Source organism: Pseudopipra pipra, chromosome 11 (genome assembly GCF_036250125.1).
Source record: "Pseudopipra pipra isolate bDixPip1 chromosome 11, bDixPip1.hap1, whole genome shotgun sequence".
Taxonomy (NCBI): Eukaryota; Metazoa; Chordata; class Aves; order Passeriformes; family Pipridae; genus Pseudopipra; species Pseudopipra pipra.
Genome location: NC_087559.1, coordinates 13949956 through 13963127, shown reverse-complemented (window position 1 = coordinate 13963127; position 13172 = coordinate 13949956). Strand labels below are relative to the sequence as shown.

Sequence of the window (13172 nt, the reverse complement as noted above, 5' to 3'; positions counted from 1 at the left end):
GAGACATTTTTGGACAAAGATAATACCAGTTCTAAATTTTAAAGTATGCAGCATTAAAAAAAGCCCCAAACCATTAAACAACAATAGTTCTGGAAATAGAGGTTTAGTACAGACAGTGCAGGGATTCATAGCAATATAAACCCTGTCCTTGAGGACTGGCCAAAGGTTTCACAGACTTCTGCTTTCACCAATTATTATTGTTTGAGGGTGCTTCTTGTGAAACATTCCTTTTTTGGAAATAAATAAGCAGAAAACATGACAGACATAAACCATATCATACTCCTTATTGCAGTCTTCCTTAGTTTGTTCTCTCTGATTTAAATCCTTGAACTGTGTTTTCACAGGGTTTTTTACTCAGATCTCTACCTTAGCTGATGTGCAAGAGAATGTTATGGAATATCTTCATGTTCTCAGCCGACCAAAGGTTATTGACCAAGAACATGATGTAGTGTGGACTGAAGCATACATTGACAGCACTGTAAGTCTGCATGATAAAGCATTTAATAAAGGCTTGTGGCAAATAATGAAGAATTAGGAACAAAAATGTTGTGGTAGAAATACTCATTGTGCATCTGATTTCTGTTGCGGGTATGTGCTAACTCAGTGTAAGAATTGAGACTTTATATCTTTATTCTACAAGCAAATAATTCAACATTACTGAACTTTAGCAGATATTTATACATTGTAATTATGTAGAAAATAATGAAACAAACATGAGTTACAGAATAATTTTAAAATTTATGACCTCTGAACCTGCATTTTTTAATAATCAAAAAAAGGGCATTCAACAGAAATTAATTCTATCGAGTAACCATTTTTCTCTGTTTTAAAACATGTCAATGAATATGTCAGCATAAACACATAGACTGACAAGAACCAGTGTTTCCAGTGTAGAAAGGTGGGTCAACATCTAGAAGTCAAGTGTGATATCTTGGGGAAGAATATTGAGAAGATTCTGCCTTTTAAAGTGAATTGAATGGGTGATGTGCTAAAATAATTGTCATAAATGTCCAATTTTTACTTGACATCCTTGTGAAACAGAGTTGAAGCAAAACTTTTTATTATGCAGTGACTGAGCTCTCATGATACTTTTGTAGAATTCGTGGTAAATCATCAGATTTGCAGGTGAAGATTGTTCATTTCCATGGGTTGGTCTGAAATAGATTTTTTATCTATTTTTTTTTCTCATTAGGTTTCCTTTGTCCCAGTTAAAATATTTTGGTTTGTAAATTACCCATAGAACAAGACTTTTCTCTGAATGCCTGTCATTTAGTATAAGTGATGCCAATTATTCAATATAATACAAATTATGACGTGACAACTGGGATGGTTGCTTCTTTCTGTTTTAAATTTTTGCTTTTTTGAAGGTGGGGCAAGGTGGGAGAATGTCATCAGCTTCACTTTGATATTTTGGGTTTTTTGCTTCTTTGGAGCCTGTGATGTTTCTAGAAGGTTCAGTTTTAAATCAATGCAAAACTATCGTAGGAAAAAAAAACAAACCCTGGGAATAGAGCTTTTACTTCATTTTCACAATTGTTTAGGCCTTTCCTATTCTCAGTTGTGGCCATGAGTAATGTAACACAAATAGTAAAACTGCAGTTATGAAGGAGAAACAAAAAGTTAATTGCTTTAGGGGGAATTAACTTATCTCTCTTTCCTTTTTTTTTTGTTTTTAATAACATATTAATCCAGTCTCCCCTTTGTTCTCTTTCTTTTATTGAAACATAAGATGAGATGAACAGAAACTGTGGGTTATTATTGTGCCTTCAGGGAATCCCATGAAATGGGGAGATGACCAGGAGAATCTTGTTCTCATTCACTTCTTTTTTTTCAAATGCTTGAAGTAATCAGTGTGTGTATACGTTGAAGGGAGTTTGTGTATTTGCTAGAGAGAGTGGCAGGCAGAGACTCATGAAAGGGACATCTTAGTGCAACTCTCCTTTGCCCTTGAACCATGCATGGAAAGTGTTGCAAACAAAATCTTCCTCCTTTCTCAACACCAAGGCCTCCCCTTACCTACCAACAAAGTACAAAATGCTGTTTCAGAATTAATTTCACACTTTTACTCTTTCTGTTGTCTGTTAATCTATATTTTTTCTCTCTTTGTAGGGACAAAAATACTCATAAAAGTTAGTCTAATTTTCACAGGTTATGGAAAGGCTAAGGAAAATTAACAACTTAATGTTGTGTGAAATACTAAGTGAATGCAGCAAGGGTTAATAAATGCAAATGAATTTAAGAACAGTAGAGGGAGTGAGGACCGGGAATCTTTCTTGAGAAAACAGGATAAGAAAAGACAATGGAGCTGTTACAATCTTGAATAATGGAACTGTTTAAATCCATACAAAAGGTCTTTTGCTGCAGTCAAAATACTTCCAGGTTCTTCTCTTTATATTTTATTGTTTTCTTACTCTCTTTACTAAACTAATGTCACTATACACACACACTCACGTACATACTCACATGCACACACATATTTTAAGGGTCTGAAAACTCCATTCAGTACCCTAATGGGTTGGATGCTGTAAGAAAAGATTTTAAAATGAAATACTGTGATCTGCTTAGTTGCAAACTACCTTACTCCTGCCTCCTTTGTTGTTCTTCCCTCAAAAAATGCCCCAAAACTGTCAGAGATGAAGGGACACGATAAATTAGGGTAGTCACATACAAAACTCTGGAAATAGCAATGTAGGGAACCTTGTAACACATGAGATGTGCTTCTGCCTCAGCTATTTTCAGAGACAGGTTCCCTGGCCATCTCTGTCTTGGCATTGGAAGTGCCATTTAAATAATCCCCTCCATCCCAGAACTTCTGGATTTTCACAGCCAGTTTGAGTCCTTGCTCCTCCGTGGCTGCTACTTGAATCATTCCATGTTAGAAGTATTAGTGCATTTCCAGATAACTTAAATGTTCTTATCACCCAGCTGTGTCCAAGCAGCCATGGCTGCATTCTCAGGGCTGTAATCAGTGTCATTGTGCCCTAACAGCATGGAATATACTTCCCTGTTCCCTTCTCACCAAATATCAGAGCTAATTGGCCAGCTGTGCTGTTTCTGAGCAAGCAACATTAGGTTGGAACATACTGGGATCCAGATAGAAAGAAGCTGGACAGGAATAGTCTTAGGATACAAAACATTTCCCTTTTTGCCCCAGACTGTTCTCATCCAATATTTGTCCAGGACAAAGTCATCTGTGAATGCCAGAAGTTAGGTCATTTAAGTGTTTGATACCATTTAGGAATATTCCCAGAAGAATTTTGCTACTAAAACAAGGCATTTAATTCTTGTGTCTGTTCACCTTTCCTGTAAGAGGATGTCTGCAAAATGTTCATACAGCTGCCTCTTCAGCCTGACTTTGACACTCTTGAGAAAGCTTCACATTCTGAAAGAAAAAAGTACAGCCTTTATGGAAGTGGAAATCTCTGGCAAGGCATCATATGCAGAATATGTAGCATGGAGCAACCTGGATGGACATCAGGGCTGTGCTGCCTTTGACACTGTCAGGATCCCACTGCTGATAGATGGTGGGATTACAAAACAATGAGATTAGGCCTCTCTGGATGATTCCTTGTTTCACAGGCAACTGAACTGTCTTCTCTTTTTCTGCCCTTAGACTTTGTTCTCTCCCCAGTGTTTCCTGTCTTTCTGAAGAGGTATCCAGGCAGCTCCTATGGTCATTTTTAGTCACCCTTCATCAGGAAAATTGCTGGGCATCAGAATATTCAAGGGAAGTAATGCATAGAGGTAATCTCTTGGGACTGTGGGTAATCATCTAAAGAGCACAGAAACCTTCAACTCACTCTTATGGTCACATCTGGAATGTGAAGAAACATTGCTTCTTTTGCTGCAGGAAATAAAACAAAGACTGGTCTGGCCCCTGAGTTCCCCCTGTTTAAAAGCCTGTGATTGAGAATTTGTTTATTGGGGTGTACAATTTGACCTACTTGGATCTTTGTTGACTCTTCCTGGTGAATTTTGTTTCTCATAAGTGTACCTGAATATATTCTCTGGATCTAATGTACCATTGAGTTCATCTCCTTCAGGCTATTAGTTTCAAGCTGTGAGCAGATTCAGGCACAAATTACCACGTTGGCTCTGTTCAGTTTCCAACTGGAGGATTTCTTTGCATAAAAAGAGCAAATTACTATTTGATTGAATATTTTGAGATGACTGTCTGGTGCTCCAGAATGTAAGAGTTCATTTAAGAAAACAGTGTTCTGAGTTATTACAGGTCATGATTCGTCATAATACGAATGGTGAGTGCTTTTGCTCAGTGTTGAAGTACTATATCTTGATTCTTCATTTGCTTTATCCCCACCCTCTCACAGACATATACATTCAATTATGGATTTTAGTTCAATTTTAGTTCAGTTCTTCAACTGATGTTATATACATATATATTTTTTATATATATATATACACATATACACACCTCATTTCTTTCTTTTTTTGAAGGAGGTGTTTTTTGGAAATATTTCCTGACCAAGACACTGATGCTGTGCTAGTAAGGCAACCTGCCCAAGAATCTTATTTTCTTTTATGGGGGCAGTAAATTGAGATAGCTCCACTGAACCACAGCCTTTACTACTTCTTTACTATGATGGATGTTACAATTACATTATTGCATATACGATCAAAAAAACCTTCAATGTTCATCTTCATTCTTAAAAAAAAAAAATGAAGTACTATGTAGGCATAGTTGGGTTCAGGTTCTTTGCAGAAATACAGTAGGAAGTATAGGAAGCTCATGCCTCTCAAATAGCTGTCATGTGAGAATCCAGATGTTTTCTGTATGGAAATTCAAATTCTGGGATACAATTCCTTTGAACAAAGGATGAATTCTGAGCCCATTCCAGAGAGGCAAGGGAAGCTGTGTACATGGTCCTATGTATAATGTACAGAGTTATAACAGAAAGTCCTACAGACTGAGAGTTATTTTTCTGGCATTTTTTCTATCCAGGACCTTCTGCTGAGGTATAAAAATGCTGATTAGTACTTCCATTCACACAGTTTTATTTGTGTTCAGTGCACAGAAGAGCCTTTATGAAGTAACAAAAATAAAATAGTACCCCATTTCCAGATATCTTCAAATACTTTTGGTGGCACAAATTAATTGTGCTGTTTTAATAAGTGAGTGTAATTAGCATTTCTGTCACAGTAAAAGGTTCCCTTGGCCTCTATTTCAAAAAATAATTTCTAGATTGTAGTATTGGTATGCATTAAAATGCTTCAGTGTTCAGAATGTTCACATACATCTACAATAAGTAAATATTGGTAATCACTGCAGAACTGAATGTCAGGAAATGTCATTAATGAGCAGCTGGGATAAGAAAATTTACACACAGACGATAATTTTTAAATTTGTTTTTTTGTAATACTTTAAGAACTAGAAATCTATGTTGCTTTTTTCCCAATCCCACTTTGGGTTTGGTTACATGCTCTAACCCTCCCTTTGTGGCCAGCATCCCTTAATCTCTAAGAATTTACAACTCTTTATCAGAGACTGTCATCACCTCCAGCTGCCTCTGAGGTTCCCATGAGAATTTCCTTTTCTTGCTTTGACATTCGAGTGAATTGGGTTGGGGAAGAAAAATCCCATGCATGGATATCAGGCCTTCCATCAGGTAGGTTTGTTTGTGAAATAAGGTTCTTCAAGCTCTACTTTGTCTCCTACAGATCTGCAGTAGTCTTTTGAAGGCTCTGATATGAGAGTAAAGTAGAAAGTAGCCCAGGCAATGCCTTTTTATCAGCACTTCAGTTTGGATTAATTTTCCTGAAAGAGTACAACACTTTTGCCCATTTCATCCTTTTTGAAGCTTGTACAGGAACATGGCTGCAGTTTGAAGTTGCAGCAGTTACAATCTGCTGTATCTGCACTGGGACCTTAAGGTCTGGACAGTGCTTGAGACATTAACAGTGCTGGGCAGTGCAGCTACCTGTGCACCCAGTAAAAACACATTATGCACATATTTGTAGGAAGGTGCAACATCCCTTTATGCCAGTGATTAGCGTGCTGTCTGTGGTAATCCTTGTTGACAGTCTAATAAAAAAAAACATTTGAGCTATGACTTTGGAGTTCTCTAGCCCAAAATTTCTAGTTGCCATAATTAACTACCCTTGTTTTCTCCTAAACAGTTCTAATCTGTTTGTTTTACTGCTGGATCTAGAATAAATGAATTATCATTAAACACACGAACTGTTTCAAATTCAGTAAGATTTGTGTGAACTGTCAAAACATAATGAGTGCTCAAAACAGTAAATGAATTAACCTCTCAACTGAATAGAATTAATGCACTCTCATTGCCTTTCAGATGTTATCAAAATAACAATGGATGTTGTTCTTTTATGTTAGAAAATGCACATCTGATTTACTAACACTGGCAGCAGGGTGCTAATCAGTGCAAGGGATGTTGTCCTATTTATTTTTGTGCTCAGACCCCATGTTCACACACAAGTACAAGAATCTTGGTGCAATGTGTCCCAGTAAAACACACAAATTGAGATCTCTGAAATGAAAATTAGGGCATGCACAGGAAAATAAAGTCCATAATCACCTAGTGGGAATATGGATACTTTAAATAAGAATGATTAGTGCATTGTTCCATGCATACAGTACATACAGATAAGGATATCACCTATGCATGTATATGTACATATAAATGTCTATCTTTCAGGTTTTTAAGTAAACTCCTTCATTTGATAAATTACATGTTTGTGTTACTCCTCTACTAATGCTGGAACTTTTGGTATTAGAACAATTTTCAATGATTGCATTAAGCAAAGAATATTACTAAAGGGAGCTAATTGCTAGTTGTCAAAGTCACTAGAAAAACTGTTGTAAGGAAACAGCAATACTTAGTTTAATGAATTAACACTTTTCTTGTGTATTGCTCTGTATGGTATTTACACTATAAAATGCTATATGTGATACATCAAAAAGATGTTTAAAACATCAAAAACAAAAACAAAAGTCCTGCACTTAAAGAGGAACGTAAAATTTCCTGCTGGGGATGTGGAACATGGAATGCCATCTGTATTATATGGCACTGAGAAAACTGATTATGTTTGGACCTCTATTTCATAGCAGATGGGTTCATTAAATTTAATAGCCTCCAGAGCCTTTAGAAACAGTGTTAAAAACATGTGGAACATGCTGAGACACTTCACTTCTCGCCCCACAGTCATTATAACTCTGGCACAGACTATAAATATTACAGTACTTTATTTCCATTGAATCGGATTAGTATGATGATTATTTTTCCTAGTGTACTCTTACATGAGAAATGCAGAATGCAAATTGTTCTTCCTCAAACTTTGAGGTATGCAGTTGATGTCTTTAAAAGTGTTTTACAGTTCTTTGCGCTTGGAGGCTTTTATATAGAACTTATTTTTATCTTCTTCCTGCGACATCAGCAAGCAGCTGTAATGCCACAGCAAAGCTGGGCCTTAAGCAGCTCTGTTCCCAGTGTGGTGCAAATAAGACAAGCATAAGGTTAAAACATAGAAGGGAAATCAGGGGACTGTTACATCTTGGCTTTTAATATTGCTTCTCCTTTCTAGTATTTTATTATTTTATATGATAGGGTAACTACAGTTTGACCTTGGTCTCTGTTCATCTTTTATCGCTGGATCAAAAAGAGATTAAGTATCTAATTTTGAGTCAGATTAGTTCCTGTGGAAACATTGCTATGAATAAAGTAAAATCTCACCTTTTTGAAATATTCTCAGAACTCAATAGCGAAAACAGTATTTTACCATTTACTTTTCCGTGTTAAATGATGTTTCAAATGAAAACAAGGAAGTTTTACCATATTTAAGTGCTTTGACATCTGTCTAACGTTCTTCCACATCTTCATTTACATGTTCTGATGTTTAAACTAAATTACTGTTTTAAGAAATTTTGTCATATTTGATCACTTTTTTTTTTAAATACCCCAGTTTTCCAATAACCATATCACTTGCTCTTGTACAATGTGATTATCTTCCATTTCCAATTCCTTTCCTGCAGAATGCTCTGACTATCCACATTGTCTTTTACTGTTTTTATGAGACCACTCTTGTGTTTAAGTTGTACTGACCATTTCAATGTGGATTTTCTCTTTCTTCAGCTCCAGTTTTGCTACTGACCATTGCTGAGGTTATTATCAGGACCTGTGAGTTTTAATAAACCACTGAAGTCCTCCTACTGGATGATGTTTGATGACAGGATTAAATAACAATACCTTCCTCATATCATTTACATTCAAATAGATCAAATCACCAGTTGCTTAGGAAGGGCAGAGAGTGTAAGGACATAGTAAGACAGGATAGGACAATGCAATAAGCAATTATTGGTATTTAGGACAGTATATAGCACCAAGGTGTCTGTAGGTCCTCCATCCTCCTTCTGACCCTTGTTGTAGACAGGTCTCACAATTTCTAACTTGAAGTCAGCTGGGACCTCCCTGGCTAGCAAGAACTGCTGACAAATGATTGAAAGTACCTTCTTATATGAAAACTGATGGGGTGCATTTGAAAAAGAATCAATAGAACTACAAGTGTCAGTAGATTTTACCTGCTGGATGATCTCCCACTGGCTACTATATTCAAATTGCAAAGAATTTGTCTACTCTTGATTTTGATTAACAGGCATATTCATGGCAAAAGGCTTTTGGTCTCATTTGCAGACACCTGCACACTGGAGATAGAGCAGCTTGGGACCATTTTCAGCTGTGATCTGCCAATGACACACAGTGCCTTTGACTAAGGGGAGAGAAAATGCTTTCCATTTCCATCGTGTTTCATAGGGAATTTTCTGGTTTTGCTGTGACACAGAAATAAGATCAAAAGGTGACAAGTCACTAAGTAGAGAAAGAATTTGTTTCTAGATCCCTTTGTGTTATGGTGGATCCAATATTTAGGAGGACATGTCTATACTGAGTGAAAATAACTACCTAAAGGCATTCACAACTAATAACTCTTTGTCCATCTTTGATCTTACTGCCTTCATTTGGAGTGAAATTGAGTTAATTATAATGAATTGTAGCTATTTTGTCAGATATATTATTTTTTTCTGACCTGTTTTTGTCTTCAGTTTTCGCATAACAGATATTTTAGGGTAAATGCTAATGTAGGAAAGGGTGAATTTAGTATAATGTACTTAATCCCATCCTTTGATCTCATATTTGTCGTTCTTTGACTTTGTGGAAGAAAGAGGGCAGTGAAGATGAAATATAATTTATCTGCGCTGCTGGAGTAAAACCCTGCAATAATAAGAAAGACTTATTAAATTATTGGTGCTATACTTTGTTTTATCATGTAGTTTAAAAATAATGCTTCCAAAAGCTAGAGACTTAAACCTGCCTTCTGATCTGGTCCATCTCTATTAGCTAATCAAATCAGTTGCTTTGTTTATGCATGAGAACCTGAAACCACATGTTCCTAATTTGGAAACCACATGGTGGTCACCTTGCTACTAGAGTATAGTATTTTAGCATATTGTTAATTTATTTCCAAAATACACATTGGGCATTTGATTCTCAAATTTTTATACAGAGCCTGAACACAATTTTTATGGAGATTTGTTCCTGGTTTCAAGGGTTATGCCTCCTTCCCTCACAAAGTAAAGCAGCACTTTAACATGTCTGTCTGAGCTCAACTCCTGTGCTTCATGCAGTATTTTTATGCAGTGTTTTTGCACACAATTTGTTCCTTCTTTTTCTTTCTGCTTCATCTGAACTTTTGCAATGTGCCAAGACAGACCCAGCAGTGTTTTGCCCTTTCAAAGGCAAATGGATAAACAAGAGAAAAGGTGATTATCTGAGAAACAGAATGAAGCTTTTTGAAAGCTTTGAAGCTTTTAGTTTACTTGTTGTGCATAAGCTGCCTTTCCTGCTGCTTTCTAGTGCCCTTGCTCTATTATCATATCCATGGATTTCTTCCTCTCAGCAAATGAAATTGTCCTAAGATTTTGTTCATTCTTTCTTCCTTTAAAATGCATTTGCTGTTGTTTATCAGCTCAAATAATCTCATGAGCGTATGGTATCTATCTCATTATGCCCTCCAGCAAACTACTCCATACAGAGCAGTTCTGGACCATTGGTTACTACATTACCTTCAAGGTGTTTTGTACTAGCTAAATACGAAATCTCTCCAAGAGTTTTGCTCATTCAGAAGTGCTAAATGGGAAAAAAATATAAAATATAGTGATGTATTTGTTAGGCAAGTAAGCAGATCACTCCCTCTATAAAAATGTTCAGTATTTTTATTCTAAAAGATAATTGGTTCCAGCACTTAAGAGTCCTGTACTGGTTCCATTTTTTGCATCAAACTTCTAGAAACAGCTACATGAATTCAAAATATTTTTGGAATTACTTGTTTCTAAGTAATTAAGCAAAAGAGTAAGTCCCATTAATTGCAACCTACTCTCCCCTAAACTCAGCCCCATTTTTCTTTGCTTTGATATTTCTAGAATCTTTTGCATCACAGATTCGTGTTCTTACATGATCAATTTAGTCCTCTAGTTATCAAAAGCAGATAGATTACCTTTATTGTATGTACAGTCTTATTGATGAGTTTCTCACTGATAAGTTTTTCCCTATGCCTAATTCTTCTAGTCTTGTTCTTGTATACTGAACTTCAGTCATCTGAAGTCAATTAATTATTTCCTATCTTCCCCCTTTGTTTAAGTTTTAAACATTTCACAGTAGTTTTGCAGGTGCCTTGCTTTGTCCTGGTATTAGCCAAAGCTTTCTCTTTTCAAATAGAAGTTCATTGATTTCATCATAAAGTAAAAAGATCAATAGCTGACATAAAAAGAAGCTTAAATGAAAATAATGGAAAGCAAATTCATATGGAATTAAATATTGTAAATAAGTTCTGCGAGCCCACTGATATCAGGGCAGGTTTTTTTACGAATATTTTTGTTATTAACCCTGTATCCTTGACACAAAATTATATATAAACTTTATAATGGGTAATATTTTCCTTCATATCTGTAAATAGTGTCCCCTGCAAATGAGAAAATATTTGCTTCTCCAGGGAACTGCTGGACATCGAGTAACTTACTGTCTGTTTCTTCATTTCATGTTCTGTTGTCACAGTCCAAACTGCTCTGATCTTAAATGGTGCTGTTTACATGTCACAGAGTAAATGGCAGCAAAAGATTCTTCTTCCATATTAAAAGCAAGATCCACAAGGTTACACTAAATTTCTGGTTGAATTGTGCCTAACACAAATTTTCAGGTCCTAAAAACCTTTGTCGTGGTTGATTCCTTCACTCTCACGAGGCTGAGAGCTACAGCAAGGGAGAAATGACTCTGGGGTTTCTAAGTTGTACCCCTGAAATGCACAGATAGTTTGTGACAGTAAGGGAGAGGGACAGAGAATAAGGGAATGGAAGAGGAGCCTTGATACACCCCCTGGTGCTTCTGGTAGAGCAGCACTCTGGATGCACAGAAAAAATGGCACTCTGTGAAAAAAAGATGGAGAAAAGGGTAGTTTGGGATAATTCAACTATACATGCTCTTACAGCAGTTCCCATTTTAGACCATGTTGGATGATTAAAACTGTTTTAAAAGTACAGTTCCATTCAATACAATCACAGCAATGCTAGAAATCACAAACACAGTTAGTAAATCTAATTTTTAGAAGACATTCTGGCTTGCTTTACACGTTCATTAGATCAAATGCACTTTCATCCATCCTCAGAAAGGGGTTGTCTTTAGATGTTGGTCTTACATTGATATGTAGAGAAAGATTTAATATAATGCAAGATCAAAACCCCACTAAACTCATTGCAGGATTCTCATTGATCTAATAGGTACTGCATGAGGATCTTGTTTAGTTTGGCTTTGAGGCCAGTATGGATTGTATTGTGGGAGAAAGAGGATGTGTGTTTAGATCCTAAGAGGATTTATGATTAAGAAATGATTTTTCTTTTCCTAGAAGGACAGTCAAAGAACTTACTCTTTTTCCAAATGTGAAAGGGCATTTATGTGAGAAGAGATGAATAAATGAATATGTGTATATGCACCTATCTTCTGAGGTTGATTCTTTTTTCCTTCCTTCTCTTCCTTCCTTTCCTCTCCTGGTAACTCAGAAAAAATCTTTACAGTATAAAGGTCTTGCTTAGGTTTTTTTCACTGAAATACAAGTGTGATTTTTTATTTTCTTTCCAGCTCTTTTTTTACTCCAAAGCAGTTATTTTTCATTTAGTAGAACTATTTCTCTGGGAAGGATTCTCATGCTATTATCTATTGTCCTTCTAACAGCCTTTCTAAACATCTCATTTAGAAATAATTAGCATTAGTAATAATTAAAATGCCACTATCTGTCCTCTAGAGGTGGTACAAAAGTATTAAGGATAAAAAGCCTCACCATATAATTTGATGCTGTTTTACATCTCACAAAATGTAATGTCCACAAGTATGTTGAAAGTTTCCACACAAAGTCAGAGAGCAGATGCAGACAGATATGACTTAGTTGACTGTTTGAAAAGTTGAGCACATTTAGGTTTTTTTGTGTTGATGTTTCTCATTTTAAAAACAAGATTGTTAGACAGTGCATTAGAAATTCTTCAGTCATTTATATTAATAAGCAGTAAATTTATTTTAGAAAATGTGTAAAATGTTCAAAAGGTGGAGCCATTTTGTTAAAAAGATGTTAAGTATATGTAATTCTTTAGTGTGCTCTACTATTTCTTAATTTCAACCTGATACCTTTGCACCTCTTGTGTTTTCATATTTCACAAGAACTAACTTCTTTCTTCTCTGTCATTTTTAGGAATCCTTTTTAAAGACAGAACTAGAATTGTAGTTTTCATTTATATTTTATGACTCTCTTCTCCATAGCAACATTTAGATTTCCTCTGATGGGCGTACTTTGCATGCAGTGCACAGTCTATCCTTGACTAAAATGCTGTAGTTTCTGAAAAATATGTGATAGCTCAGTAAAACAATTATGTGAACAAAGAAGGATTTGCTGTTAAATCCCTTGAAAATTCAAGGGCATTTTCCTTAGAGATGTCAGCCCAGTGAGGTGCAGGTTAATGTCATACTTTTAATATTTATACTGAAACCTTAACATCAGGAATGTCCCAGTAGGAGGCTGAATTTTATTTCTTCGTCTGTGTGTGCATGTAACCATCTGTGATGCCTGTAGTAGATGGTTCTAGAAAGGGGGGAATAAGTGAA

The 13172-nt window shown here is 35.9% G+C and overlaps 1 protein-coding gene across 6 annotated transcripts in view; it reads left to right on the top strand.

Moving 5' to 3' along the window:
* CACNA2D3 (calcium voltage-gated channel auxiliary subunit alpha2delta 3) overlaps positions 1-13172 on the top strand; it is a 405672-nt gene that overhangs the window by 270000 nt on the left and 122500 nt on the right. For all 6 annotated transcript variants that reach the window (XR_010433489.1, XM_064667663.1, XM_064667662.1 and 3 more), the window contains one exon: positions 345-478. Coding sequence is in view for 5 of the 6 variants with exons in the window: in XM_064667663.1 (XP_064523733.1) it covers positions 345-478 (134 nt within the window). In the remaining variant the exon portion in view is untranslated. The remainder of the gene's footprint in view (positions 1-344; positions 479-13172) is intronic.